The sequence below is a fragment of the Piliocolobus tephrosceles genome, chromosome 7, assembly GCF_002776525.5.
Source record: "Piliocolobus tephrosceles isolate RC106 chromosome 7, ASM277652v3, whole genome shotgun sequence".
Taxonomy (NCBI): domain Eukaryota; kingdom Metazoa; phylum Chordata; class Mammalia; order Primates; family Cercopithecidae; genus Piliocolobus; species Piliocolobus tephrosceles.
In genome coordinates, this window is record NC_045440.1 from 142,316,711 (window position 1) to 142,344,104 (window position 27,394).

At 46.3% G+C, this 27,394-nt stretch overlaps 1 protein-coding gene across 1 annotated transcript in view; it reads right to left on the reverse strand.

The window, feature by feature from the left end:
- Positions 1-27,394, reverse strand: part of COL22A1 (collagen type XXII alpha 1 chain) — a 305,451-nt gene that overhangs the window by 231,638 nt on the left and 46,419 nt on the right. Inside the window, exons 4-8 of the mRNA XM_026454562.1 lie at positions 24,944-25,055; positions 18,697-18,820; positions 12,893-13,168; positions 4,464-4,544; positions 3,344-3,466 (exon numbers count right to left, since the gene is read on the reverse strand). Of these exons, the coding sequence (XP_026310347.1) occupies positions 3,344-3,466; positions 4,464-4,544; positions 12,893-13,168; positions 18,697-18,820; positions 24,944-25,055 (716 nt within the window). The remainder of the gene's footprint in view (positions 1-3,343; positions 3,467-4,463; positions 4,545-12,892; positions 13,169-18,696; positions 18,821-24,943; positions 25,056-27,394) is intronic.

Genomic DNA, 27,394 nt, shown 5'->3' on the forward strand with positions numbered 1-27,394 from the left:
CAAAAAAAAAAAAAAAAGAAAGAAAAAAAAAAAAAAGAAAATTATGTTGACTGCTAGAGGTTCATATAGTTATTGTTCACTAAAATACAAAGAAGACATATATGTCAGCTATTTCTAAATGTAAACTTTGTTTCAATTTAACAATGTGTAAAGATCACCTTACTGGATTTATAAATGTAATCTGTACGTGGTGGATACATGTAAATGTCGCCATGCTGAAAACAAATGCAACATGATTAATATAATTTTACAGATATAAATATCACCACATTAAATAAAAGGCAGCAGTACATCCATTTATGTGTGCACTTCATGCTAAAGGCAATCTACACTCTGCTCACAGTTGCACACTCAGCCAACTCAGGAACATACACTTGCAAATGCATTCACAGATGTCGTTTGCTCAGGCAAATGAAGATAAATAATGTTTTGTGTGTTTCTCCTCACCTAGTGCCCACAAGAGCTCCTGGTACACAGTTCACGCTCCCCATGATGTTTGCTTATAGAGATGCAACACCAGGCATCATGTTGACCTAGCTGAATAATGAAAATGTTTTTCCAACTCCAATAGAAGATTTAAACCACTGGAAACAATGTCCGTCTGTGGCCAGAGCTCTGCCTCCTAGGAGAAAACATTCAGACTTCCTAGGCCCCCGTGTTGTATTTTTTTTTAACTGAAATGAAGATGGAAGAGACAGAAATGACACCTGCTTCATGAGGTCGTTGTGAAGTTCTTCCACTCCACGGGGCTATTTTGTGGGGAGGGAAGCAGCAGGCTCCCTTCGCACCCACCTGTGCTTGGGAGGTTCTCTAGTCGGCCTGCTATGAGCTCCTTGGGGCTCAGCCAGGCCTCAGAGCTCCTGGTTCCCTAACCAGAGTGTAGACTACAGAATTTTTGAGGACCAAATTCTATTTGTCTTAAAATCTCAGTGTACAGCACAGTACACAGCGCATAGCAGGTGCTTAATGTCTATGGTTAGACATTAGAAGGAATGAAGGAGTGATTAAGTCATTATTGAGTCATGCCACCCTAGGCGTGGGGCTGAAAATATGTAAGTGCAACAGCCAGACCTTGCCCTGCCTAAAGGAAGAGAGGGTGTATTTCTATTTTTTTTTTTTTTTCTGAGACGCAGTCTCACTCTATTGCCCAGGCTGGAGTGTAATGGCATGATCTTGGCTCACTGCAACCTCCGCCTCCCGAGTTCAAGAGATTCTCCTGCCTCAGCCTCCTGAGTAGCTGGGATTACAGGCGCACACCACCATGCCTGGCTATTTTTTGTATTTTAGTAGAGACGGGGTTTCACCATGTTGGCCAGGCTGGTCTCGAACTGACCTCGTGATCTGCCCACCTTGGCCTCCCAAAGTAAGAGGGTATATTTCTTTATCCCTCCCTCCCATCTATCCATCCACCTCTCTGTCCATCCATGTCTTCATACCCTGATTGACTTATATATCAACTCATCTCTTATTTATTGGCTTTCTCTGTGCCAGGCTATATATTAGTAGCTGAAAATACAGACACAGAAAGATCCAATCTCTCCTATCCGGAACTTAGGATTTTATGGAAGTAACGATAAGGAGATATTTTCAATCTAGTGTGATAATTGTTATAATAAATAGAAGTACAGGGAGGAAAAGGAAGATGCTGTCATGGAAATAGCAGGTGCTAAATGCATAACTATTGAATGGATGGATGGAGAATAAGGAAAGGGGGAGGAAAGAGAGGGAAGGAAGGAGGAAGGATGGAGAGGACATGAGGGAGGGAAGAGGGAAATGACACAGATAATAATGTGTACAGAAAAGAATTCCTTAGGACTTCTTGAAAGAAGAGCAGGCATTGGGTCTGGCATCGCTCCTGGCGCAGTCCATCTGTGTGCACACTGGCTTGTGACCAAAACCTCACCATGCCATCACTCATCCTGCTCATTGCTTTAAACAGGATTCCAATGGATTTGGGTTTCAACAGCTGCTTCTGTTATTTCATTGACATGTAAAAACCAGATCCACAGCCTGACTGTGGTGGACTTTAGCCTGCCGGGGGTGGGTGGAGGAGCTGCTCCCTGGCACTGTGTGCACCAGCCCTGGCTCCTGCCTCCGCCCCCTCTCATCCCTTACCCGGGTCCCATGCTGAGGGGCTCTTAAGGTCACCCTCTAACCAGAAACAGCCTCAGCTCACAGCAGGCTTCCAGCTTGGGCCTCCAGCAAGGGAGGCCAGAGTTTGATGACCGACTTCACTGAGAACTTCCAGAGGGCTCCCTGTACTCCAGGGTTTGGTTTTCTGGGTGGCACAGAAAGAAGGAAGGCAGAGTGTGAAGGAGAACGGAGACGAGCAGAGAGGGAAAGGAAGCGAGTCGGTCTACCAGGATAGGCTTCTGAAGAGAAGACTGCTGCTGCAATACCCAGAGCAGGCCCACTCCAGTTAACTCCCACCATCATCGCGTCTTTTTGTCTACGCGTCCATTGTCCCCAGCAGAGTCACCAAGCACCTCCCACATGCAGGGACTGAGCTGAGAGGAACAGATAGAGAGGGACAGTACAGCCCAGTGCAGGAGATGAAGGGCCCAGCGGCCACTGGCTCGGCAGAACTTCGCGGAGGCTTTCCCTAGCACAGTGCTACTTGGCATCTGCCTTTTGTAAATCTTTCTGTTCCTTCTCCTCAAATGCAGAAGAACTTTTTTCCTCCTTATCAAGGGTGTCCGTCTCCAGAAAAACAAAACAGATCACAGCCCTGGGCACACCGTGAGATATTTATTCTAGTCTCAGTCCATTCAAGGACGGTCGTGGTGGTGTTCACAGAAATGCACCACTTTTTAAAAATAGAAACACATAGATAAAACTATATATGTGTGTGTGTGTGTATATATGTATATATACATATATACACACACATATACACATATATATACACATGTATATATATGTATGAATGATAGTGAATGGCTAATCAAAGAAAACATTGAGAAGAGAGGAATGAGGATGTGCTCTTGCAAAGCACACAGAAATTCTCACTCACTGTCTTCTTCTGAGTCTTATTCTCAAACAGCGTCTCATTTGATTTACAGTCACCCGTAAGTGGAGATCATAAAGCAGTAACCTAGGAAGTCTGGGGAATGTACATTCTACTTCTAGAAAGCGTTCGTCAGGGCCTGGTGTGCAGATCTCCCCTTCCAGTGTGCACAAAAATCAAGAAGCAAGAGATCCAAGGCACAACACAGGGTGCTGAGAGCTGACAGCCATGGGCCTCCCGGTGCCCCCCTGCCCTGGCAGGTCACGTGCATGATGGGAAACTCCCACTGCACCACCCAGGGTTCTGCTGGGGCTGAGGGTGGACTGCAGACAATACCTTTTCTCCAGCTGGGCAGGAGCAGTTGATGGTCTTCAAAAACCCAATCTGTTCACTGCCTGGGGTGGGAGGCCGCTGGGGTGGGGGTGGAGGTGGAGGCTCTGTCACCACAGTCACCTGGCACTGGAAGAAAAGCCCAGGAGGTCAGAACCTGGCTCTTCACTCAGCAGGCACTCCCTGGCAGAAGTACAGTGTCGGGTGCTTCCTCGGAACCAGGCCGGCAAAGGTTGAGAAAACACTAAGGATGTCTCTTCCGAGACCTGGGGGCAAAAGGCCTGGCCAGCCCAGGCTCAGCCATTTCACTGGCTGGCTCAGCAACCTGGGGGAACTGCCCACAGTCTCGCACCTCACAAGTGCTCAACATTTCTTGCTGTCCTTATTCTCACCTCCTCCTTTTCCTTCTTCATCCCATTCTCTTCTTCCCTCACCCTCTGACTCCACAATCAGGTCCATCTGGCTCCACATTCCCAGCACCTGCTGTCTACCTGCACACCACAGGAGCCCTGAGCCGGGTGCGCTGGCTGAGTTGGAACTGGGTCCTGGGGATGAGGTTAACCAGGCATTGCATGGATCTCACCCTGCAGCCCGGGAAGTAGCCTCCATTGTTATTCCCGTCTTTCAAGCAAGCCTTGTGACCAGGACTTGGCAAAGAGGGTTGGAAAGGGAGAAGCCTAAAACAGGGCAGGGACTGAGGATAGAGCAGAGCCCTCACAGAGGGGTTGAAGGGGCAAACCCTGGTCTCTTGGGGATCCATGTCCTGACTTCCCCATCTTGCGGACCAGCCCAAGGCACTGCGGCCTCTGGGCACTGGTGGCCTGGACAGTCATCCCCCGCCTAGAAACACCTCCCAGCCCCTGCCTCCCACATCCCCTAGAGCAAGGCTTCATGACTCAGCTAGCAGCACTGGGGTTACACTGACTAAGGCACGAACGACAGTAGCCCCAGAGGAACCTGCATGGCTTGGCTCCCCCAGCCCACACCATAAGCTCCCTCTCAGGCCATATTCTGATGGTGGATGTGTCCCTGACCCCCGACCACCCATCCCTAAGCTCTGGACTCCCCTTCCCTCTGGAGGCTACACACCCATTTCCTCCCATCCTCTCTGTGAGAGTCTGCTCACCGGACCCGAGGGGATATCACAACAAGTCTCCAGTTCTGCATGTCTCGAGTCACAATAGATCACAATCCGCTGTAGGTCAAACTAGAAAGGAAATAAGGAGAGAGGATAAGTTTTAGGGACTTTGGAACCCAGAAACCTCCATGGTTACAGACAGGCTCTGCCCTGGTAACTGGTTCCACTTCCTTTTTGTGGTCTTTCTGAGCCCACCACTGGGCCACTCTTACCCTGGGCTCCACCCTGGATTTTCACAAGGAGCTAAGCATCATCTGCTCACACCGCTGATCTGGCTTGGCTGTGTCCCCACTCAAATCTCATGTTGAATTGTAGCTCCTATAATTCCCATGTGTTTCCGGAGGGACCCGGTGGGAGATAATTGAATCATGGAGAGGGTTTCCCCCATACTGTTCTCATGGTAGTGAATAAGTGTCGCGAGATCTGATGGTTTAATAAGGGGTTCCCCCTTTTGCTTGGCTCTCATTCTCTCATGACTGTCACCAAGTAAGATGTCCCTTGTTCTTCTGCCATGATTGTGAGGCTTCCCCAGCCATATGGAACCTTGAGTCAATTAAATCTCTTTCCTTTATAAATTACCCAGTCATGGGTATGTCTTTATTAGCAGTGTGAGAACAAACTAATACAACCCCTTCCTTCTATAAGGGAGAGCAGCGCGCCCCCCCCCCCGCCCTGCCCTTGCAAGGGGCTTCAGGACACATGTTAAAGTCCAGTGTTTCTTTCTACGCTGAAGGTGCTATGGCCTCTGCCCTGCGCTCTGCACACAGGGACACACCATCATCCTCTCTCCATGTCACCAGCACTGCATTGAACAAGACCCTTAATGATGCCATTGCAAAGGCCTCCAAGTTCCACGTATCCCTATTTTCAACCTCTCCAGTCATTTCCACAGTTGTTTTGGTGAACTCTTAAAATAAAATCTTTCTTCTATCACTACCTTTAATATGACAGCCCCTTAAACTTAAAGACATAACACATAAAAAAAACCTAAAATTTAAAGGGACTGTGGTGCTAAAACATCCACATGCTTGAACACATTCACACACACAGAGTCTACAGACAAAGCCCAGGTCCTTTCTAGGACACCCCACCTCCCAGGGCCTGGCTCTGCCTGGCTCCCCAGGCGTCCCTCTCTTCACTCTGCACTTGAACTCTGCAGCATCTAACCACACGACAAACCACACCTGCACGTTCACACCTTGGCACATGGTGCCCATTCTAGGAAAGCCCTTGAGCAAAGAGAAATCTCCCAGTCACCACCCAGATCCATACCCAGGCATCCCCTTTTGTGGCTGTTTTTTCAAATACGTCCACAGATTGGGAACTTAAATCCCCTCCCCTGGTGTGAAGTGATGGCATGTCACTTCCGAGATCAGGTCATAAGAAGATTGGCTGATGTCTTGAGTGTGTTCTTCTCTTCCTGTCTGTCCCTCTCTCTCTCATCACTCACCATGGGGCACAGAAGCTAGCATGTTGTGAGCTACTCAGTGGACAGGCACAGGTGGAAAGGAATTAGGGTGACTGCAAACATTAACTAGCAAGGAACTGAGGTCCTCCATTCAACAGCTCATAAGAAGCTTCCAACAGCCCCTAGTGAGCTTGGAGGTGGCTTTTCAGCCTTATTTCAGCTTTGAGATGACAGCAGCTTAAGGGTAGCACAGTGAAAGACCCTGAGTGAACCACTCAGCTAAGCCACTCTCAGATTCCCGATCCACAGAATCTATAAGACAGTACATGTGTGTTGTTTTAATCTGCTTTTGCTGGGGGAATGGGATAATTTGTTACACAGCCACAGGTGTAACTGATACACCTCCCTCTATAGCCAAGAATCCATCAGGCCCTCTTCTCTGCCATATGTGCATCTTGCATGACATGGTTTGGCTGGGTCCCCACCCAAATCTCACCTTGAATTGTAATAATCCACATGTGTCAAGGGTGGGGCCAGGTGGAGATAATTGAGTCTTGGGAGCAGTTTCCCCTATACTGTTCTCATGGTAGTGAATAAGTGTCATGAGAGCTGATGGTTTTATAAATGGGAACTCCCTTCCACATGCTCTCTTGCCTGCTGCCATGTAAGACGTGACTTTGCTCCTCATTCACCTTCCACCATGATTGTGAAGCCTCCCCAGCCATGTGGAACTGAGTCAATTAAACCTTTTGCCTTTATAAATTACCCAGTCTTGGGTATGTCTTTATTAGCAGCATAAGAACAGACTAATACATTGCACAGACAGCTAACATCAGACACAGCAGACTGCAGGATAATTAGACATCTGTATATCCATCTTCCTTCCAGGCTCCAGGACTTCTGAGAGCAAGGAAAAAATCCCAGGCAGTGCTGCCTTCTCAAGCATGAAGCTGAACTCTTGCTAATGTATCAGAGCTGTGGTCAATCTCTCGCTCTCCCCAGGCCCTGCAGGACACGGTTCAAGCTCACCCCTATTCTGCCATGCTCATTGCTCCCTTTCCTTCAGCTATACTGGTTTCCTCCTGCCACCCCTCCTGCCCTGGTTCCTCAGCCATCTGTCCACACCCAGGTCCTCCCTGTCACTCTAGCACATTCTGAACATGGTCCTAACAGCACTTCCCACAATGGATGATGGTGTCTGTTTCTTAGCTCACTTTTTTAAACATCCCTAATAGAACATAGACCATGAGGGCAAGGCTCTCCTGTCTGCTGTCCTTTGCTAGAGCAGTCTCTGACTCATAAAAGTGCCATAGAATCGATGGCTGGGTGGACGAGTGGATGAATGGATGGGCATTTATCCAATGGAGCTTGAGCTCAGTCAGTGGAGCGGGGAACACTTACTGCATTGAACACTGATGTGAAGTGCCCTGGACTTGCCCCTCCCCTGGTCCCTTCTCAGGCCCACGTTTGCCTCAGGAGTCCCTCTGCACACTGAAGTGCCCCTCGAAGTGTAGCCACTCACCCCACTGACTTTGTTCAGCAGAAACAATAACAATACCATTCATCAGTCTGTTTTATTTCCTGTAGAGACACCAGCCCAGAAACAGGAGAAAATGACAGAATGAAAAACTGTGGTTTTGAACAAAGCCTACTTTCAAAGACAGCCCTGCTTTCTTCATTATCAAACATACTCGCAGCAGCTGGACTTGCCTGGCAAGGCTGCAGGGACAGGGAAGGAGAAGGAGGAGGCAGGAGGCAGGCCAGGGACAGAGCATGCTGGCTTGGGATCTGGGACAGAGGCATTCTGTCCAGGTGGGGTGAGAGGTCCTCTGAGCCAAAAGGGACCCCTTTCCGAATGCCTGAAATCCCAGCATCACCCCAGCCACTCAATCCTTCTCTCCCTTTCCTCCCTGCTCCACACCCTGGGAGCTCCTCCTGACATCACTGTGCTCCCCAACTCCTGTCTGGAAGTCCTGCTCAGGTTTCTGCCCTCGGCAATTAGGGGTTGAACTGCTGCATGGGTCTGCTTGGCTCCCTGGATCCCAGCTTCCTTCCATGTCCTACCCATCAGCAGCTTAGAGACCCTTTGCTGGCTGCAGTGTGGAAACCTACTAGGGAGCAGAGACAGCTGGAAGGCTGCATTCAGCACGACCCAGTCTGAGTCTCACTCTACTTTTCTCACATCAGCTGGTCAAGTCAGGAAAACTGAACCTCAGTTTTCCTTTCTGTGAGATGGACTCACAGAGCTGTGGTGGGGACCAAGGGAAACAGAGCCCATGAGAGCACAGTGTCAGCCACAGATGAAGCTTCAGCGCAGGGTGTGTAGGATGCCCCAAACCATGTGGCTACAAGTACCACAGATGATAATTCTGGAAGATTTACTAAGAGATAGAGATGTATTGATTCTCATGTATATTTTCCTGATACTTGGTTTTAATATAAAAATGCAGCATGGAACAGTCAATGGGTGTAATACCTCCACGGACACTCTTCATTATTCTCTATTGCCTCTAACCCAACAGAGAACTCCCCATGTGCCAAGCACTGTTATGTGCTGTGTTTACATACTAGTGATCTCACTCAATTCTCACAGTAGCTCTGACAGATGTGAGTCCACTGTCTCCTGTCTATAGATGAAAAAGTGAAGGTGCAGAGAGCTGAGGACACTGGCTTGAGTGTTTTAGTCTAGTTTAGCAGACCTAGAAACGTCTACTCAAGAAGTAGCATCTTTATTTAATTTGGGAGCACTGGTAGCAGAGCTGGAAAGTGAGTTAGGGAAAGGAAGTTAGCCAGTAAAGGGCTGTTATCAAGGGAGTTACCACTGTGAGCATCTGCAGTTTACATGTGTTGGGGAACTCTGGAGCCCATCAAGAATATGTGACTCAGAGTTAGGGTGCCAAGAGGTGAGGGAGCTGGGGTATTGATACTCCAACTGCCACCAGTCCTTGGCGGAGGGCTGCTCCCAGGGGTGTTGATGCCTGCTTGATAATGGATAGCACTGTGTCTGGCAGAGAAGGAAAGCCCTCAGGCAAGGCAGGTGCAGGCAGTTGGCAGCAGAGCTGTTATGCACTGAAATGATGAGGACTCAGGGGAATGTAGGTGGGGAACTAACCACTTCTGCTATACTAGGTTGTTGTATGTGGTGGGGATGTGTCCAGAAGGAAACTCAGGTCTGATTTCCAATCCCCTGCTTTGGGGTAGACCATATAATACAAATGGGTACCTTGGAGAGTACCAGGAAGCTAATCCTCTTCCTGTTTTCAAAACCTGACACCACCACCATGATAATGTGATGAAGATGGTGGTGACGATGTTCACGATGACTAGCATTTATTGAAAGCTGGCAGTACTCCAGGAAGTTTTATAAGCACTTCATATATGATACAGCATTTAATCACACAACAACCCTGTGGAGGGAGTGCTCATTTTTCTCATGTTACAGCTGAAGAAACAGCATCAGAGAGGCTACAGGGGAGCTTGGACTCCAAAACAATTTTGTTTAACTCAAAGGCTAGGACAGGCAGTTTTAGGGATGTGGGGCTATGTGCTAAAGTTGGCTGTTGTTTTTAGGAGACTTTTAACTCAAATATAGTCTCCCACTACCTCAAATAGAAATATAGTGGAAATCTCATTGTTGGATGTCTGGAACTGGAGTTAGAAGGATCTAATCTTGCTCTGTATCTTTGGACATGTTCGTTATTCCCTCTGAGCCCCCGTATCCTTGTCTGTTGAGGAAATGAGGGGCTGGATAAGATGCTCTCTGGGTTCCTTACAGCTCAGAGGGTATCTGTTTCAGGGACTGTTATTCAGGACTGACAGTAGAACCATGGAGTTCACAGAGCCAGAGTCCTAGCCTGGCTGCCCAAGGGAGGGAACTTAAGCAAGTCACCTGATACTTTTGAGGTGGACTCTCCCCACCTATAAAATGTGAGGAGCATCCACCCATCTGGCCTGAATTTAGGATTAAGAAGGGTTGTGTTTGTGACCGTGATGCACACTCTGAGGGAGATAAGAGTGATCCTTATTGTGTCATGAATACCCCATAGCTCCATCTTGTCCAGCCCTTTGATGTCTGTTATCTTAGGCAGGGAGAGGTTTGCAAATGGACCTGGAAGACAGGCTGTGTGAGTGGAAACCCTAACTGCCATTTGTTGGCTCTGTGATCTCAGAAGAGTACTCAAAATCTCCAGGAGAGTCTCCATCTGTGAAATGAGGATGTCCTCTCTATCTACTTTCTAAAGGTGTAAAGATTTTGGTCAGAAATGGGGTAAAGGGGCACTTGAGTGCAATGCCTGGCACAGAGTCTCTGCACAAGTAGCTAGAATTAGTAGCAGACTGAATAATGATTTTTATAGCTTTATTTTGATTTTACTATTTTTTGCTTAATTTGGTTCCACATCTATTATTTCATCCCTCAGCAACTGCACACAAAAACAAACAGGGTGTGATTCCCATTTCAGAGATTAAACAAACTAACAGATAAACAAAGCCTGGAAAACATGAACAGTGTGTGACATGGGCGATGGTGTAGCAGCTGGCTGGCAGTGGCTGGCATGTGAGCTGCAGTTTGCGTGTGTCTGTCCTTCCCACATCTGCAAGCCCCAATCTCTCCTCTCCCCACTACCTCTGACCAGCTCACTCTCAGCTTAATTTTTAAAAATCGGTATGCACAGGGTTGTTGATGACTGATCGTTCTGTTAACAAAGCAAGTTATAACCAAGTCTATAAACTTGTTTACGATGCCTTTTGCTGGACTGCCACTTCCTAAAATTTTATGTATCCCAACTTACTCATTTTTTCTTATGGTTGATGTTTGACATACCAGGAAACAATTTTGCAACATGTATAACAAATAAGCAATGAGTATACAAAATATGAAAAGATTATCTAGAAATCATTCAGTAAAGAAAACTAGCATAGTAGTAAAACAGGCAGAGGAGATGGCCTAGCATCACCAAAGGGGCATGTGGGAACCATCAGAAAACATAGGGAAGGATTTCCAGTCTCAACGGTAATCAGGTAAATGCAGATGAAAACCACAATGTAAGGCCAGGTACGGTGGCTCACGCCTGTAATCCCAGCACTTTGTGGGGCTGAGGCGGGTGGATCACAAGGTCCAGAGTTCGAGACCAGCCTGACCAACATGGTGAAACCCTGTCTCTATTAAAAATACAAAAATTAGCCGGGCATGGTGGCGTGCGCCTTGTAATCCCAGCTACTCAGGGGGCTGAGGGAGGAGAATCGCTTGAACCTGGGAGGCAAAGGTTGCAGTGAGCCAAGATCGCGCCACTGCATTCCAGCCTGAGGGACAGAGCGAGACTCCGTCTCAAAAAAAAACAACAACAAAAAGAAAAAAGAAAACCATAATATAACCCTGCATGCCCAGCAGACTGGCAAAACAACAACAAAACATGACACACATATCATTTATATATGATGTACCCTTATATAGATATAATATATATAGATATAATATATATAGATCTATATATAATGTTTATACATATTTATATATTACATAGTTATATATAATGGTATATTATATATAATTATAAAGATATAAAGAAACATTAATATAATTAATATCTATAATGTATGTATACGTTTATATACATAATGTTTAATGTTTATATGTTATACACACACAACATACATACACACATATGAAAGTCACTTTCTAGAGCAATTTGAAATACGTGGGAAGGTTAAAAATTGTGTACCCCAGAGCCTAGTCATTAAACTTGAAGGTACATACCTCCAAGAAATGCTCTCAATCCATCTATATCTCAAGCTTACAGGGCAGGTGTTGCTACATTTTCCTCATAAATAAAGTGCATGGAGATGTACCCCCCTTTTCAAAGTCCAAGGCTTGCTAATGACGATAGTGATACATTAGAAACTATCTAAATACCACTAACAGGATAATGAATGATTTATGAATGAATATATAACAAAGTATTATGCATTAGCTAAAAAAAAAATAAAAGCTTAGACACATGATTTTGAGTAAAGAAAACAAAAAAAAGCCAGATGTAGTCCCTTATTTACATAAACTTCCAGAATCTAACCTATGCCTAATGGTACTATATTTGCTTATGCTTATGTATACATGGACCCATAAAATGGTTTTGGAAAGGGCTTTCCCCACATCATGTTTCCTGTTATTTCGCAGGCAGTAGGGGATGGATGCTCTTGGGCATGGGAGCTAAGGTTGACTTCAGCTTGAAGACGGAACATACGGATCACCGTGCAAGGTGTCTGTGTGTATCGTATTACGCACATACTTCTGGAGTATGCATCTCTGTGGCTACAGATGTGCGTATTTCTTGAGGGAAGAAAGAAAAATTAAAGGAATGAAAAAACAGAAGAGAAATGAAGTAAGGAGGGAAGAGAAAAAATAAAAGAAGGAAAGAACGTTGATTCAGGATGGAAGGATAAATGTTCAGTTATTACCAGTTGTTATGCCTAGTTGGTGCAATGAGGATGATTGTTGTTTATTTTCCAATTTTTTTTACAATCAAGGAAGAAAGAAAAAATCTGTATTTAAATTATTCAGAAACCATTATATATCTATCCACCTACCTGCATATATCTATTCATATACATATGCACATATATGTATGTGTGTGTGTGATCGTTGCAGACCTAGGAGCTACCTTTCTCTAAAATTATTTATGCAGCCAGAGCCATGTCAGTCTTGCTCTCTTTTGTGGATACTGGCGTCCCCGGTGCTGAGCACAGTGCCTGGCACATCGTAGGTGCTCAATGTATATGTGATGAATGATTGATGGAATGGCTGAATAACTGAATGAATTCATACATGGGTGATGGTGAATTGGGGTTCCAATATGGCAGCTTTCTGAGTCAGAGTCTTTCCTTCTAAGACGGTCCAAGGTGATGCTTTGTTACACAGTTCATGTAGGTGTGGAGAACACTGAGGGCACTTAGCTCCCAAGGTTTCTCCCCAGTGGTCTGAAACCTGAGCTGCGGAATGCCCCCTGGTACTCACGTCGATGGGCACACTGTCGTAGAGGCGCTTGCCAATCACAGTCTTGCCCTGGATGTCAATGTTCTCCCGCTCCTCGATGGGTAGTGTCTGCACCAGTGCACAGTCGATGTACAGGGAGACGTTCTGGGCCTGGATGCTCAGGGCGATCTTGTGCCAGTCCCGGTCAAAGAGGTCATTGACCCGGGAACCTCGGAAGACCACCCTGACGGCATCTTTCATGGCACCCACAGCGTTGTACTCGACTGCCTTGTTTTCACCATCCAGCCGGATGGAGACCTGGGGAGGAAAGGACCAGAGACTCCTTGAGCTTCTTGGGGCCAAGGGAAAAGAAGAGAATGGGAAAAGGGAGTTCAGAGTCAGACCTGGCAATCCTGAGTCAGATCCTGGCTGTGACTTACCAGCTGGTCACCTGCCATCTGACCTTGGACCAATTCCTTCACACCTCTGAGCCTCGGGTTCCTTCTTACACAATGGTGTTAATGATGTCTACCTTGCAGGCTATTCTAAACCTGGTATTAAATGGAATAATTGCACTTATACTTTAATGCAGGGGTCACAGCCTCAACTGTCTGGAAGGGCTATGTGGGTAAGAGAGCTTGGGTGAGACTCCAAGACAATTGGTGCACAGAGGGGCTTGAGTTGTAAGACCAGCCAGAAATCCTAACTAGTTTCAGTGTCTTAAAACCCTGGGCTGGTTAAACCAAACACATCTTCTGGCCTGATCTGTTAAACTACACTGTCTCTCATTTGAAGATAAAGCTGGAGCGCCTGTAAAATAATGTTTCTTGATGGTAGGAATCTGATCTGCCTGGGTCATTGGGGTAGCCTTTGTAAAACGCACAGGCATTTTGCAATGGGTAAATTCTGGAGAAGGTTTTACTGTTTTACTTCTGATTGGGTTTTTTTTGATGTTGGTTTTTGTTTTGTTTTTTTGAGATGGAGTCTTACACTATTGCCCAGGCTGGAGTGCAGTGGTATGATCTCAGCTCACTGCAACCTCTGCCTCCCAGATTCAAGCAATTCTCCTGCTTCAGCCTCCCGAGTAGCTGAGATTACAGGTGTACACCACCACGCTCAGCTAATTTTTGTGATTTTAGTAGAGAGAGGGTTTCACCATTTTGGCCAGGCTGGTCTCAAACTCCTGACCTCAAATGATTTGCCCGCCTTGGCCTCCTAAAGTGCTGGGATTACTGGCATCAGCCACTGCGCCTGATTGTGTCTGATTGCTTTTTAATAACGAATAAGTGAGTATGTTATCATCCATGTACTCATTTTGTCATCCCTCCAGAATATTCACCAAACATCCTGTGTGCCCAGCAGGCAACACGCCAGGTGTCAGGAACACAATAGTGGGCAAGAGATACACTATCAGTGCACAAAAGTATGAACAGAATAGAAGGCACAGAACATGAGTATCCACTGAGTGAATGAAAGAATGAGTATTTCCTCGTTCCGTCTCTGCAAGGTTAGTCTTCATCTGCTCTAATATTCATGTTTTGCCCCTTCCCTGTGGCTCCCTGCTCCCAGGATCTGACCTTTTGGGACTTCTTCATCTTGGCTCCTCGGCCCTTTGGCTTCTACTTGAGCTTGGCCCATGGGAAGTCCATTGGAATGGAGACCAATGAGCGGGAAGAGAGAGAGGTGGGGCATGTACTCCTCCCACCCCTCCTGGCTTCCCTGCGGCTCCTGAGTGGCTTTGTTTCTCCATGTGCCCCAGTTCTTTGGAAGCATATCCTCTTCTGTGACTCTAGAACTCACCATCTCCTCCCTGTTCCCCTGCCCATCCAGGCCCGGTGGTAGCTTCCTCCTGTGGCTGATCCTGGGATGTCTTGGCATTTCTTGTTGGTTTTCTTAACCCTTATCCCTTAACTGCATCAGCTCCCTTAACCCCAGTCATTTTGCTATAGCACTTGTCAAAAATGTGGGCCCAGTGGGGGCTGTCTCTTGCCAGCCTACATCTAAACCAATGAATCACTTTTTAGCTGTGTGACTTTAGGTAAGTTATTTAACCTCTCTACAGCTTCCTCATTTGTAAAATGGGACCAATAGTAGTGCCTATTTGTGAAGAGGATTATATAAATTGATCCACAAGAATGTAATTAAATGAATTGTCATGAGGACTATTATGAGAATGATAATATATATAAAACATTTAGATAGTATTTATTATTTGCCAGGCACTGTTCTAAATATTTGCAATAATGAATTAAGCAAGTAAATTCACAGGTATCACAGCAGTGAAACCTTCTCTGATAAACACGTACTCCTGGATTTTAACCTGGCATCTGTTCTCACATCCCAAGATGTGAGTTACTGACTTTTTTTCTTTTTTCTTTTTTTTTCCTTTCTTTTCTGTTTTTGAGATGGAGTCTCATTCTGTTATCCAGGTTGGAGTGCAGTGGGGCAATCTCAGCTCACTGCAAACTCAATCTCCCAGGTTCAAGCAATTCTCCTGCTTCAGCCTCCCAAGTAGCTGGGACTACAGGTGTGCACCACTATGCCCAGCTAATTTTTGTATTTTTAGTAGAGATGGGGTTTCACCATGTTGGCCAGGCTGGTCTCGAACTCCTGACCTCAGGTGATTTGCCTGCCTTGGCCTCCCACAGTGCTAGGATTATAGGCATGAGCCACTGTGCCCAATCATTTATTGACTTTTTTCATAGCATAGCATCAGTATATGAAATTATCTTATGCATGTCTTTTGTTCACCTTTTTGTCTTTCCTGCCCATCCTTTTAAACAGGCACTTTCTCTCTTCATCTGTGTAACCCCAGTGGCTAGAACAACACATGGTACACAGTGGCACTCAATAAAAAGGTACTGAATGCATGAAGGAATGAACAAATGAATAAGAGTCTCTGTAGTTGAAGGAAGGTGCTCACGTAGTACGGGGGATCAGCTACATATTCAACAAAATCTGGGTCTTCTGGTCTCTTTTTCTGTGCTCCACATGGTTTCAGTACAACCAAGGAAGACTAGGATTTATTTTAATTGCATCACCTATTTTATGCTATGAGTAGGGCATAAAATAGAAAACTATGAAACCTTGTCTAATGATGTAATACTTCTAATACACATAAAGCTAATACTTCCATGATTAAACACGGTCTTCCATTTCACATATTTGAGCACTGTGTCCCTGAACCTTCAGAGCTTCCTGGGGACATGGCTTTCCCAGTGTTTCTGTCTCTAGCATGGTATAGAGCAAGGGAGGGCACCCAGTAGTCAGACGTCTTGTGTCTACCAATATTAGCTGGGTGGCCCTGGGGAAGGCACTTTATATGTCAGCTCCATCAGCAAATCCTACAGGTTCTATTTTCAAAATTAATCTATAACCTGATTGTTTCTCCTAATCTCACTATTACTGCTGGTATTCACATTTGCCTGGATCATACCATGTTCTCCTAATTTGTCCTCCTATTTCTGGGCCTGTGCAACTCCACAGAGTCTCTTCTCAAACAAAAAGTCCCTATACTGGCCTATAAGACTTGTTGAAATCCAGTCTCCTTTCACCTCTAGAACCTCATATCTAACTAACCCCAACACACACACACACACACACACACACAACTCTGCTCCAACCGTACTGGCCTCCTTGCTGTCCCTTTATCATATCTGGAATGAGTGAATGCCCCTTAGTTTACCCAAATGACAAATGGGGAACATGTCAGCTTTTAAAGGTGGTTGTAAATGGCAAATGAAAGCATGAGCATCTATATCTATAGATGAACTTCTCTATCTGTAGATCTACAGTGACTGACAGAGTGCATGGGCATGCACCAAACACCACTCTGCTCACAGATCGTCTTCTTTACAGGTCTTTATCCAGTTTTCCTATGTCTAGCCAGTATTTCCCCAGGGCATGGAAGTGAGCATCACTGGTACTTCTGCGGTGATGGGCACGCAACCAAGCCTGGCTTAACAAGGGTAAATTTCTGGGTGCCTCTTCACACAGGAATCTCAGATCTCAAGACAGACTTCATCTCTGCATGGCTCTGCGGTATTTCACCCCATTACTCATTTTGACAGGAGGAGGAGAGGATGCACACATGGCAGACAGGGCACAGACAGCTCTGCAAACGCCATGAAGGAAAAGATCCCAGACTGAGGGGGCGGTGCAGGCTCACCCACAAGAATGTCATGGCAGGGGCCCAGTACCACTGCACCAGACCCTGAGAAAATGGAGAAGCAAGACCTGTGCAATTGGAGATGACGTTGGATGGGAATGCAATGGACTTCTCCAGAAAAGTGGCCTCTGGAGAAGAATCTCAACTCCTCCATTCAGCCTCCCACACTTACAAAATCAAGCCTCTCAGCAGTTAAGTTTGAAAATGTTTCTGCATCTCAGTATGACCAGGGATGTTATGGAAAAATCATACAACAGGACTAATTGATCAGGACAGGCTTGGAAGAGAAGCCAGCTAAGCATGTGGTTAAAAGCACAGATGTGGGAACCTGAATGACTGGGTTCAATTCTCAACTTCTGCTTTTATTACCTGTCAAAAGGTAAGCAAATTTCTTAGCCTCTCTGTTTTCTCATATTTGGCTCAGTTTCCTCATATCTGTGATGCAAACAGTAGAAAATATTCATAGAATTATTATGAAGACTAAATGAATTAGTATTTGTAAAGTCCTCCGAACAACTCCCAGCTCCTACTAAGAGCATGTACACATTGATAAGCAAATACATCTGCAGTCAGGGCCCAGCCTCAACCTGGGAAGGCGAGCTCACTGTTTAAGAGTATCTTGCCCTCTCTGATGGCAGGCCATGAGTGTGATTGCTGGAGTCCAATTGCTTGAGGATGCTTTTATTTTATTTTAGCCCCTAGTGAAAGTTTAGTCAGTATCTCCCAGCTAAAAGTGAGTAATATCTTCACCCGGTTCATTTTCCTAGGACAGGAGAAAGAAACGGTTCGTCTATGAACTTGAGAACAAGGGGATTTGGATTTGGTGGAGAACAAACAGTAGTGTTGCTTTTATCTCAGACCAACAGATGGTGTTGATGGCTTTGAATTTCAGATTTGTCTTTCCTCACCGGACCGTGTGCTGATGGAGAGCTGTCCTACCTTTGTGGGAACTGAAAGTTGAAACACACCAGAGGTGAGTAAAGACAGGACCCAGAGCTTCACTCAGAAGAACACTGAAGGGAACTTCTCATGATGAGATTGTATTATGTCTCAGGCACTGTTCTAGATGCTTTATAGACCATTATTCCATCTGATTCTCCCACCAACTGTTCATGCTAGGTACTCTGTTTTCCATTCTACAGCTATGAAAACCAAGACTCAGAAAGATAAAGTAACCCATCCCAGGACCCATACCAATAAAAGAGTAGACACGAGACCTGAACCCAGGTCTATGTGACCCTGAGCCAGTGCCCTCCACTGCATCACGAAGCCAGGTCACTCATGCTGCCAATACAGCAGGTGTCACAGGACAGCAGAGCTGGCGCCCATCTCCTTGGCTAGGTCAAGAGTCTCGGAGGACAGGAACTCAGTCTCCTTTACCCCCATTGGAAGGCCTGGTACAACTCAGTCTCCTTCACCCCCATTGGAAGGCCTGGTACAACTCAGTCTCCTTTACCCCATTGGAAGGCCTGGTACTATATCATTAGGACAAGAAGCTGGACCTCTTGGGTCTCGTGACATCCCCCCTGCAGGTCCTCTGAGCCTCCATATACCAGGTTCTCGATCTCTCTAGGCCCAGGGATAAGAGCCCTGGAGAAAACACGGTGGGTGATGCCAATCCCTGTGAGAGGGAAACAGAAAGCTCAGGACCACTGAGACAAGACGGTGCTGTCCTTACCTGTGGGATGCCGTACTGGTCGATGACCTGCCAGATATACCAGTCTTCCTTCCGAGAGGTTCTCCTGAACCGGAAGGTTGTGACAAAGGCGTATTCATCAGGTAAACCTTGCGGGAACACCTCCCTGGAGAAAAATGGAGACAAACACAGCAGGCTTGGTAATGAGAGCAGGGAGCCAGCAAAGTGAGCCCACACAACCCACCAGTGATCAAGCCCTGCCAATCTGACTTCCTAAATATTTCCACCATCCACCTTCTTGGCCTGCCTTGACTGCTTTCTCCTTAGGTCAGGGCCTCAATGTGACCTAGACCATTGTCATGGCCCCTGAGGCTCCAGCCTCAGCATCTTCAAATCCATCCCTATGGTGCGTCTGCTTCCATCTCTTTACTACCACCATGACTGATGACATCCACAGTAAATGTTAAATGGTCATGCTCCCGGGATCAAATATGGAGAAACTCCCACCTTCGCTGCTCCCTGCTGCATCCCTCCTTGACCAGGACAAATGGATACACCTTATCCTGCTGGGTGCCCTGTCCCAGATGCCAGGATGCCATGGTCTGAATGTTTCTGTCTTCCTAAATTTATTATGTTGAAATCTTCACACCAAGGTGATGGTAACAGAAGATGGGGATTTGGTGGGGAGTGATTAGGTCATGAGGGCAGAAGGCTCATGAATGGGATTTGTGCCCTTATAAGAGAGACCCCAGAGAGCTTGTTTACCCCTCCCACCATGTGAGAGTGCAGGGAAGGACGGTGTCTATGAGGACCCTGATCTTAGACTTCCCAGCCTGCAGAACTGTGAGGAGTAAATGCTGTGTATAAGCCACCCAGCTTAATTTATGGTGCTTTGTCATAGCAGCCAGAATAGACTGGAATGTAGCACATCCTCTTCTCTCCCACAAGGCCCAGGTTCCTGCCTGGCCTGTGGAGCCAGCCCCTCACCTTGGGGAGGCCTCAGCTCCCTGTTGCTCCACCCCCGCCAAGTTCTGGGGCTGCTTTTCCTCTTCCAAATTCAGAAATGAAAATTGTTCATTCCTTTCTGTGGAGGATCAATCCCCTGACCAAGAACCAAGATGCCATCCCTCAGTCCCTCTGTCCTCGGAGCACTGCTGTTCCATCTTCCTCTGAATCATGAACAGGGCACCTGGGCTCCCTCCTGCCTCTCGCATATCAGTACAGAACCCCGCCACCCCCACCAACACACAGCCTCCCCTGACTGCACATCCCCAGCCGGGACCTGAGGAATTTCCCACTTCCTCTTTCTTCTTCTCCTTCCCTTCACAACAGAGTTCTGGAAAACGTCGTTGATATCACCCCCTCCTTCCTCATCTCTCCCCATCTGCTCGACTCACAGCCACCTGTCTTCCAGCTCTCCAGGCTCCCCACATTTTCCTTGAGGTCCCTGGTGAGGAAACACTGACAAATCCCTGTCCCTTAGCACCCACTCGGGTCCCTGAAGCATGGCAGGCACTTCATAAAAGTTGAAGGAATGCAGAACTTTGAAAACTGTCAACAGCCATTTCCACGGAGAAACCTCTCTTTCACCAGAGCTAGTACAGGGCCTGGTTGATCTTCCTGGAGGACGCATCCTAGACAACACAGACGGGGAAGCTGCCCCATGCCTTGTAGGAGTCTGAGCAGCCTCCCTGGCCCCCATCTACTTGATGGCAGTAGCAACGCCTCACCCAGTTGTGACAACATAATTGTCTCCAGATACTGCCCAAGGCCCCCTAGGGGGTGGGGGTGAAATTTCTCTTAGTTGAGAACCACTGATCTATCCTAGGCTTACATCCTATCAAAATAAAGTTTAGCTTACTTTTTCATAGTGTTTCTCAGATTCAATAAAGCACTTACACATAAGATCTCATTTGACATAAGATTCCAGGATTTAATAAAAATACACATCTTTTAAGAGCTTAACACAAGCTCACCACTACTCTTTTCACATATTGCCTAATTTCTTCCTCACGAGAATGTATAAAGAAGGTATTACAGGTGTGAACCCGGGAGGCAGAGCTTGTAGTGAGCCAAGATCACGCCACTGCACTCCAGCCTGGGCGACAGAGCAAGACTCCGTCTGGAAAAAAAAAAAATCGGTATTTTGATCCTCGGGTATTTTGATCCTCGTGCTATAGCTGAGGGCACCCAGGCTCTGAGGGGTTAACTCCATGCCATCTGGCTACCTGGGATCTGCTCTCCTGCGCTCTTCTCTTAATCACCAGTTGACTGCACTCTTAACTGCAAAGCCTGCTGTGGGGGAGCCCAATCCTGCCCTGGGAGCTGGGGGCTGCCTCAGGAATGTACATGACATTGACTTCCCTGCTGGAGGAGATGGACCCTGCCTGGCCAGACAGACAGGAAGGGAAGTGGGGAGGCGTCTGAGTTCCTGGTTCTCAGACTTGCAGATCCGCAGGGACTTTGTTTGGCTGTAGGACCTGCAAGCAAGATTCTGATTCTGTTTACAGCTCCAGGCTGGGAGATGATGGCCCAGTTGTTCAAAGTCATTCTCTGAGTGGGGATGTCACCCAGGATCACATCCAGGTAATAGGAACAGGGCCCATCACTCACAGCACCTGGGCTTCCCTCAGTATTCAGAGACGCCCTCAGTCACTGCCCATGCAGGAGGAAGATGGGACCTCCCCACCTGCATCCACAGACACAGACTTTGTAGCCACAGATCAATATGTTGCTTTGTTTATCATTTTCTCCTTCTTTCTTTACTTTTTTTTTTTTTTTTTTTTGAGACAGAGTCTCACTTTGTCTTCCAGGCTGGAGTGCAATGGATGGCACGATCTTGGCTCACTGCAACTGCCACCTCCTGGGCTCAACCAATTCTCCTGCCTCAGCCTCCCAGGTAGCTGGGATTACAGGTGTCTGCCACCACGCCTGGCTAATTTTTTGTATTTTTAGTGGACAGGGTTTCAGCTAATTTTTTGTATTTTTAATAGAGACATGGTTTCACCACATTGGCCAGGCTGGTCTCGAACCCTGGACCTCAAGTAATCTGCCTGCCTTGGCCTCCCAAAGTGCTGGGATTACAGGCATGAGCCACAGCACCCGGCCATTTTCTCCTTATTTTCTTAATAAATCCAATTATGCTATTTTTTTTCCCCTGAACACACTTTCTTCTTATGCCTTTGAAATACACACAGACAAGTATATCATAGGAAAAAGTACAGATTTATCTGTTAATGACTTTATATTCCCCTGATTATAATAACTTTTGCTTAGGTTACACACACACATATGTCAATATATGTGCATGTGTGTGTATATATATGTGTGTGTGTGTGTATTACTCATTTTAATCAGGGAGAAAAAAGATCATTAACAGAAAACATCTAAAGAAAGGAAATAGCTGAATCCAATCTTTTCCACAAATAATACAGCAGATATGAGATGACAGTGGAAGGGAAAAGGGTGTGTAATTAGAGGACCTGAGTTTGAGGCCAGCCTCTGCTTCCTCTGACCTGTGAGGTGTTGAACAAATCACTGTCCCATTTTGAGTCTCAAATGTTGTACCAGCTAAGTGAAAAGTATAATACCTGCCTTGCTCGTTTCCGTTATTGTCGTGAGAAGTAAGTTAGATAAGGTGCCCTTTAAATGTTAAACAGGTGAGAAAAAAATATAAATATTGAAAGTGACATCTCTTTTCTTTATGAACAAAATTAACTTGCAAACTAAAATTGTATGTACGTGTGTTTAAATTTCAAAGCTTTAGAAATTAAAAGTGTAATATCCTTTCTTGAAAAGAAAGAGCTTTGCCAATTTGATTTTATTTTGGGTGCTTTGCCATTAAAACAAATGTAGAAATTCCTCCTCAGAGCAACTCTCAGAGAACAGGAAGGAGCCCAAATCCATGAGCCAGAATCGGGGTCCCATGCTGTGTTCCACAGAGCATTGCCTGAATTCGGCTGCTTTGCTCTTTGATCCAAGTGCCTCCTTAGAAGGTTAACAAACAGAGTGGTCCTTGGTTAGACCCTTCCACTAGATTTGTGTTATTTTGTTCGTTCTCTTTCGCATTTTTTTTTCTTAAAGTTCCACACGATTTTTTCCTGCTTACAAGTAGAATGGGTGGTGAATTGGACATATTAGGCAAAGAAGTGAGGGGAAGTGAAGAAGAAAATGGGGTGTAGACTCTGCTCATCCCTGTGCACCCCCCACATGAGCATGGGGCCAGGTGATTCATAATCACATCCCCCAGCACCTGGCTGTGTGTGGAGGGAGAACCTCAATGTCTGGGAAGGTGACTCTCAAGAGTTGGCTGACAGCGATTATTGTCTTTGTTTCATGAAAACGAGACTCAGAGAGGAAGTGACTTGTCTCATTTCTTCTTCTGTAAAATCGCTCTCGGAATGCAGACACTGTGAGCCATGGATGAAACGACTTCAGGGTCTGAAACAGTGCCTGTGTGTAGCTGGCACTCAGAGAATGCTCATTGAATTAAAAAAACAAAAAGGATCACACACATGCAGAAACCCATACTCTATGAGCTGGCATTCAAAGCCAGTCTTTGCCAGACTAGCATCTGAAAGAACATTTTCACTCCTTACGGGCTGTTGACTCATTCATTCAGCAAATATTTCCTCATTCCCTACTCTGGGCAGGGCTTAGTTGGGTGCCGAGACTGTAGCAGAAATCAAGACTCAGTTCCTTGCTAGGACTTCTCATTGAGCAGGGGAGATAAGACTATTGGATCAGGTGACTTCAACTTTAACACATTGTGTACAGAAGTACAAATTGGGAGGAGGGTAGGTAAGGGGAAGGCCTGACGTTGGGGATTCAAGGAAGGCATCTGGAGAGCATAATGGATGAGCATGCTTTGCAGGATGAGCAGGGCAGGTGTCCCAGGTGAGGAAGAACATGAACTAAGGCCTCCCAGTGAGAGGAGGGTGCCTGGGAGGCCCTAGAACACAGACAGGAGCCACACAGGGAAGACTGGAGGATGAGCCAGGAGACCACAAAGGCAGGATGGGGCCGGGTCACATAGGGGCCTTCCTCTTCCTGGCCTTTTAGTTTACTAAGAACACTGGAAGCAGTTAAATATTAATAGTTTAAAGATGGAAGAGAGGTCGCATGACATGATACTGTCAGAGACGTGTGAAGCAGAGCAACTCCATCTTAAACAGGAGCCGGGTCAAATGAGGCTGAAACCCACTGGGCTGCATTTCCAGATGGCTAAAGCATTCTAAGTCACAGGATGAGACAGGAGGTCAACACAAAATACAGGTCCTAAAGACCTTGCTCATAAAACAGTTTGCAGTAAAGGAGCCGGCCAAAACCCACCAAAACCAAAATGGCCACGAGAGTGACCTCTGGTTGTCCTCACTGCTACCCTCCCATCATATGGCGATGTCAGGAAGTTCCCCTCTATGGTCTAAAAAGGGGAAGCATGAATAATCCACCCCTTGTTTAGCATATCATCAAAAAATAACCATAAAAATGGGCAACCAGCAGCCCCTGGGGCTGCTCTGTCATTCTTTTATTTTTTTACTTTCTTAATAACTTGCTTTCACTTTGCACTGCGGAGTCACCCTGAATTCTCTCTTGCACGAGATCCAAGAACGCTCTTGGGGTCTGGATTGGGTAACAGTATCAGTTTTGCTTTCAAAAGATTTGTCTGCCCGTAATGAGAAGAATAGAGTGTTCATTTTGGTATCATCTTTAGCTCCTGACTGGAGGCCCAATAAGTGTCAGGAACTGGACAAATCTTTACATGATGTCCTCTCAATAATGTTGCAAGGCAGGAACATTCACTTTGGATTGAAAACATGAGCAAATTGAGGCACAAGGGCATTCAGAAATGTGTAAAGCCAAGTACCCAGTCAACACTGATACTCAGTCTCAACTGGCCAAAGCCACTCCATGATTCTGGCAAAGCCACACCTGCCATGAATGCAGTGTCAGGTCCTTAGTAGGTGCTATGCACTACTAAACCATCCCCGTTTGTTATTTCATGAACGGACAGAAAAACACATGTATGAATGAATGGCTAATGCCAAATGTGTATGGAGAGATGGGTGTAGAAGGAGCAGAGAACCAATGAAGTCAATGATAATAGATTGGCTAAAAAACAGGTTGAATTCCCTGGTCCAGTGGTTCAGCTGCTTCATCACAGGGCAACCTCACCAGGCACTGAGTAGGTTAAAGCCTGGCTCAGTGCCAAGTATGAAACTGAGGCTGCTGGCCCCTTTCTTGCCCTTTCCCACGACACCCTGGTCTGGAAAGAGAAGTGACCACTCACTCAGTACTTTGCACCACAGGGAAGGATCCCATCCGTACATAAGAACTCTGCACGCCATTCTCTCTCTTCCCCAAGATTTCCTTCACACTGAACAAATCCATCAGGTCAAAACCTGTTCAAAGAGAAGAGCTGGGAATGAGTTTGGAGACGGAAGAGTATAAAAGACAAAGAAAAATCACATCTGCTCTCTGCAAAGGCAGCCTGCCCATCCCGCCCCAGGAGAACAGATTGGGAGGGAATTGTTCAAATACATATTCAGGGAGAAAAATAAGCACCGGAGTAATGAGATGTACATCTTCGGCTTCAACTCCAGGAAAAAGGTGCAGAAGAACACAGACACCGGCTTTCTCAAGAAAATGTGTGTGCATGTGGTTAAGTGTGAGACAAATGGAGGGTGTCCTGGTTGTGTGAGTGCCGCAGGGCCCTGGTGTTCACGAAGCCCAGTTGTGTGCTCTTCGCTCACGCAGGCTGGCTCTGCGGGCAAACGGCCAGCAAGGGCTTTCCTTTCTGCAGCCGTATTTTTGCCTTGCATTTGGACTTTACTTGGGTAAAGTTTGGCAGCTTTTAAGTTTCATGATTTTTAAAGAGAGAAACATCAGAGAGGAATAAACTGTCTTCATGAGACTGCATTACTTGAAAGGATTTTGTTTTGTTTTTCCTTAGTTCAGTTTAATTTTCCTCTAAGAGAGGGCCTTATATGCATTGTCAATGTAAAGTAACAGAAAAATCAGGGGCTTTGGACTTGGGTGAGGGTCGAGGGTAAGGACGGGGGTTTGATCCTGAGCGGCCATGTGTATGTGACACTGGGCAAGTCACATGACCCACAGGAGTCTCGCGTACTTCACCGTGGAAGGACAGCAATGATGCCTACGGGGTAGGGCTCTGTGACAATTGGGTAAGACCCTAAATATGTGTACTCAGCATATGGTGAGAAATTCATACAGTGGGTTTCTTTTTACGCGTTATTTCCCACAACCACCAGCACATGCTCGTCCACATTCCCCCACAGTGGGATGCTTTCTGCAGACCAGGTTCTCAGAGGGGCCTGAGGACAACACTTGTTCTGGAGGCTAACATTGTGACTCAACACCCGCCTGAAACTGTCTCTCTCAGACACTGGCGAAAGCTCTCAGCAGGTTACAGGGAAGCTGGCTGAAGGCAGGCACCAGGCTAAGCCCATCTGTGCACCCCCAGGGATAATATCCTTCTCGATATTGGCACCTAACCTATGAGACTTTAGGAAGAGTTCCTCATTGTTTCCAATATTCTAAGGCACTACTGAAAAAAAAAGAAAAAAGAAAAAAAGAAAAACAGGAAATGAACTTGTAGGACTAACATAATGATTGAAGCCTCTTGGCCTCTTTTACCACTAAATTCTGCCCAAAGAGATTATTTATTCATTCAGTATATGCTTTTGAGAGCCAGGTCCATGCCAAGCACTGTGTAAGAAATGCCAGGGAGGGCAGCAGGTAGTCCTGATGCAAACTTTGAGTATTAGAATTAGACAGGTCTGGGTTGTGATCCTAATCACCGTGTCTTTGCTGGGTGACCTTAGGCAGGTTGCCTGACATCTCTGAGCACTGGTTTTTTCCATCTGTAAAAAGGGGATTATTTTAGAATGTACCTCATTGCTATGAGACTTAAATGATACAAAGTTCTTCATAAAGTACCTGACATACAGTAAATCAGCAACAGAGCGCTTTTCATATTTACTGTTTTCTCATCACAATTGCAGCATTCTCTAACACGACATTTTGTCCATAGATGTCATGTATTTATTCAATAGCTCTTTTTGAGAGCTTGCAGTATGCCAAGCCCTGTGAGCTCCAGCGTTGCAGCAGGCGCCAACACAAAATCCTGGCTCCAGGAGAACTGCAACCGGTGGGGACCCCAGGAAATCAGGAAATGCACAGTGCAAGTGTGCAGTACAATTCCAGGCACGAAGAGTCAGTGAGCAGGGGCAGCACTGGAGAGGAACAGGGCTGGGGCGACAGGGAAGGTGCTCGGGGAGGAAGCTACCAGGTAGAGGCCTGCTCTGGCCTGCGATGGTCTGGGAAGGGGGTTCTGAGCAGGGCAAGGTTGCTCTGGGATTGAAGCCCTGCACTTTTTGGATTGGACCATTCCCTGCCCCTTGCCATCCTGAGGTTGTCAAGTTCTCGGAAAATGACTAAGAGCTGCCATTATGTCACTTTCAAATAGCATTTCACACACTGGCTATTTAATGGAATTCATGATATAATGTTAAATGATATGGGGTCCTTAAGATGGGAACAGTATTCAGAAGCTTCATGATAGATGGAAAAAGCACCCTCCAAACCATGCTTGTTTACATACACTAGTGTGAGTGATTCAGCATCTCTGGAGACGGGTGGTTTGTGGGGGGGAGCAGGCACCCACAGTCCCACAACCGAGGTCCCCTGTGGTGCATGGGTTGATCCCGCTGAGAGGCTG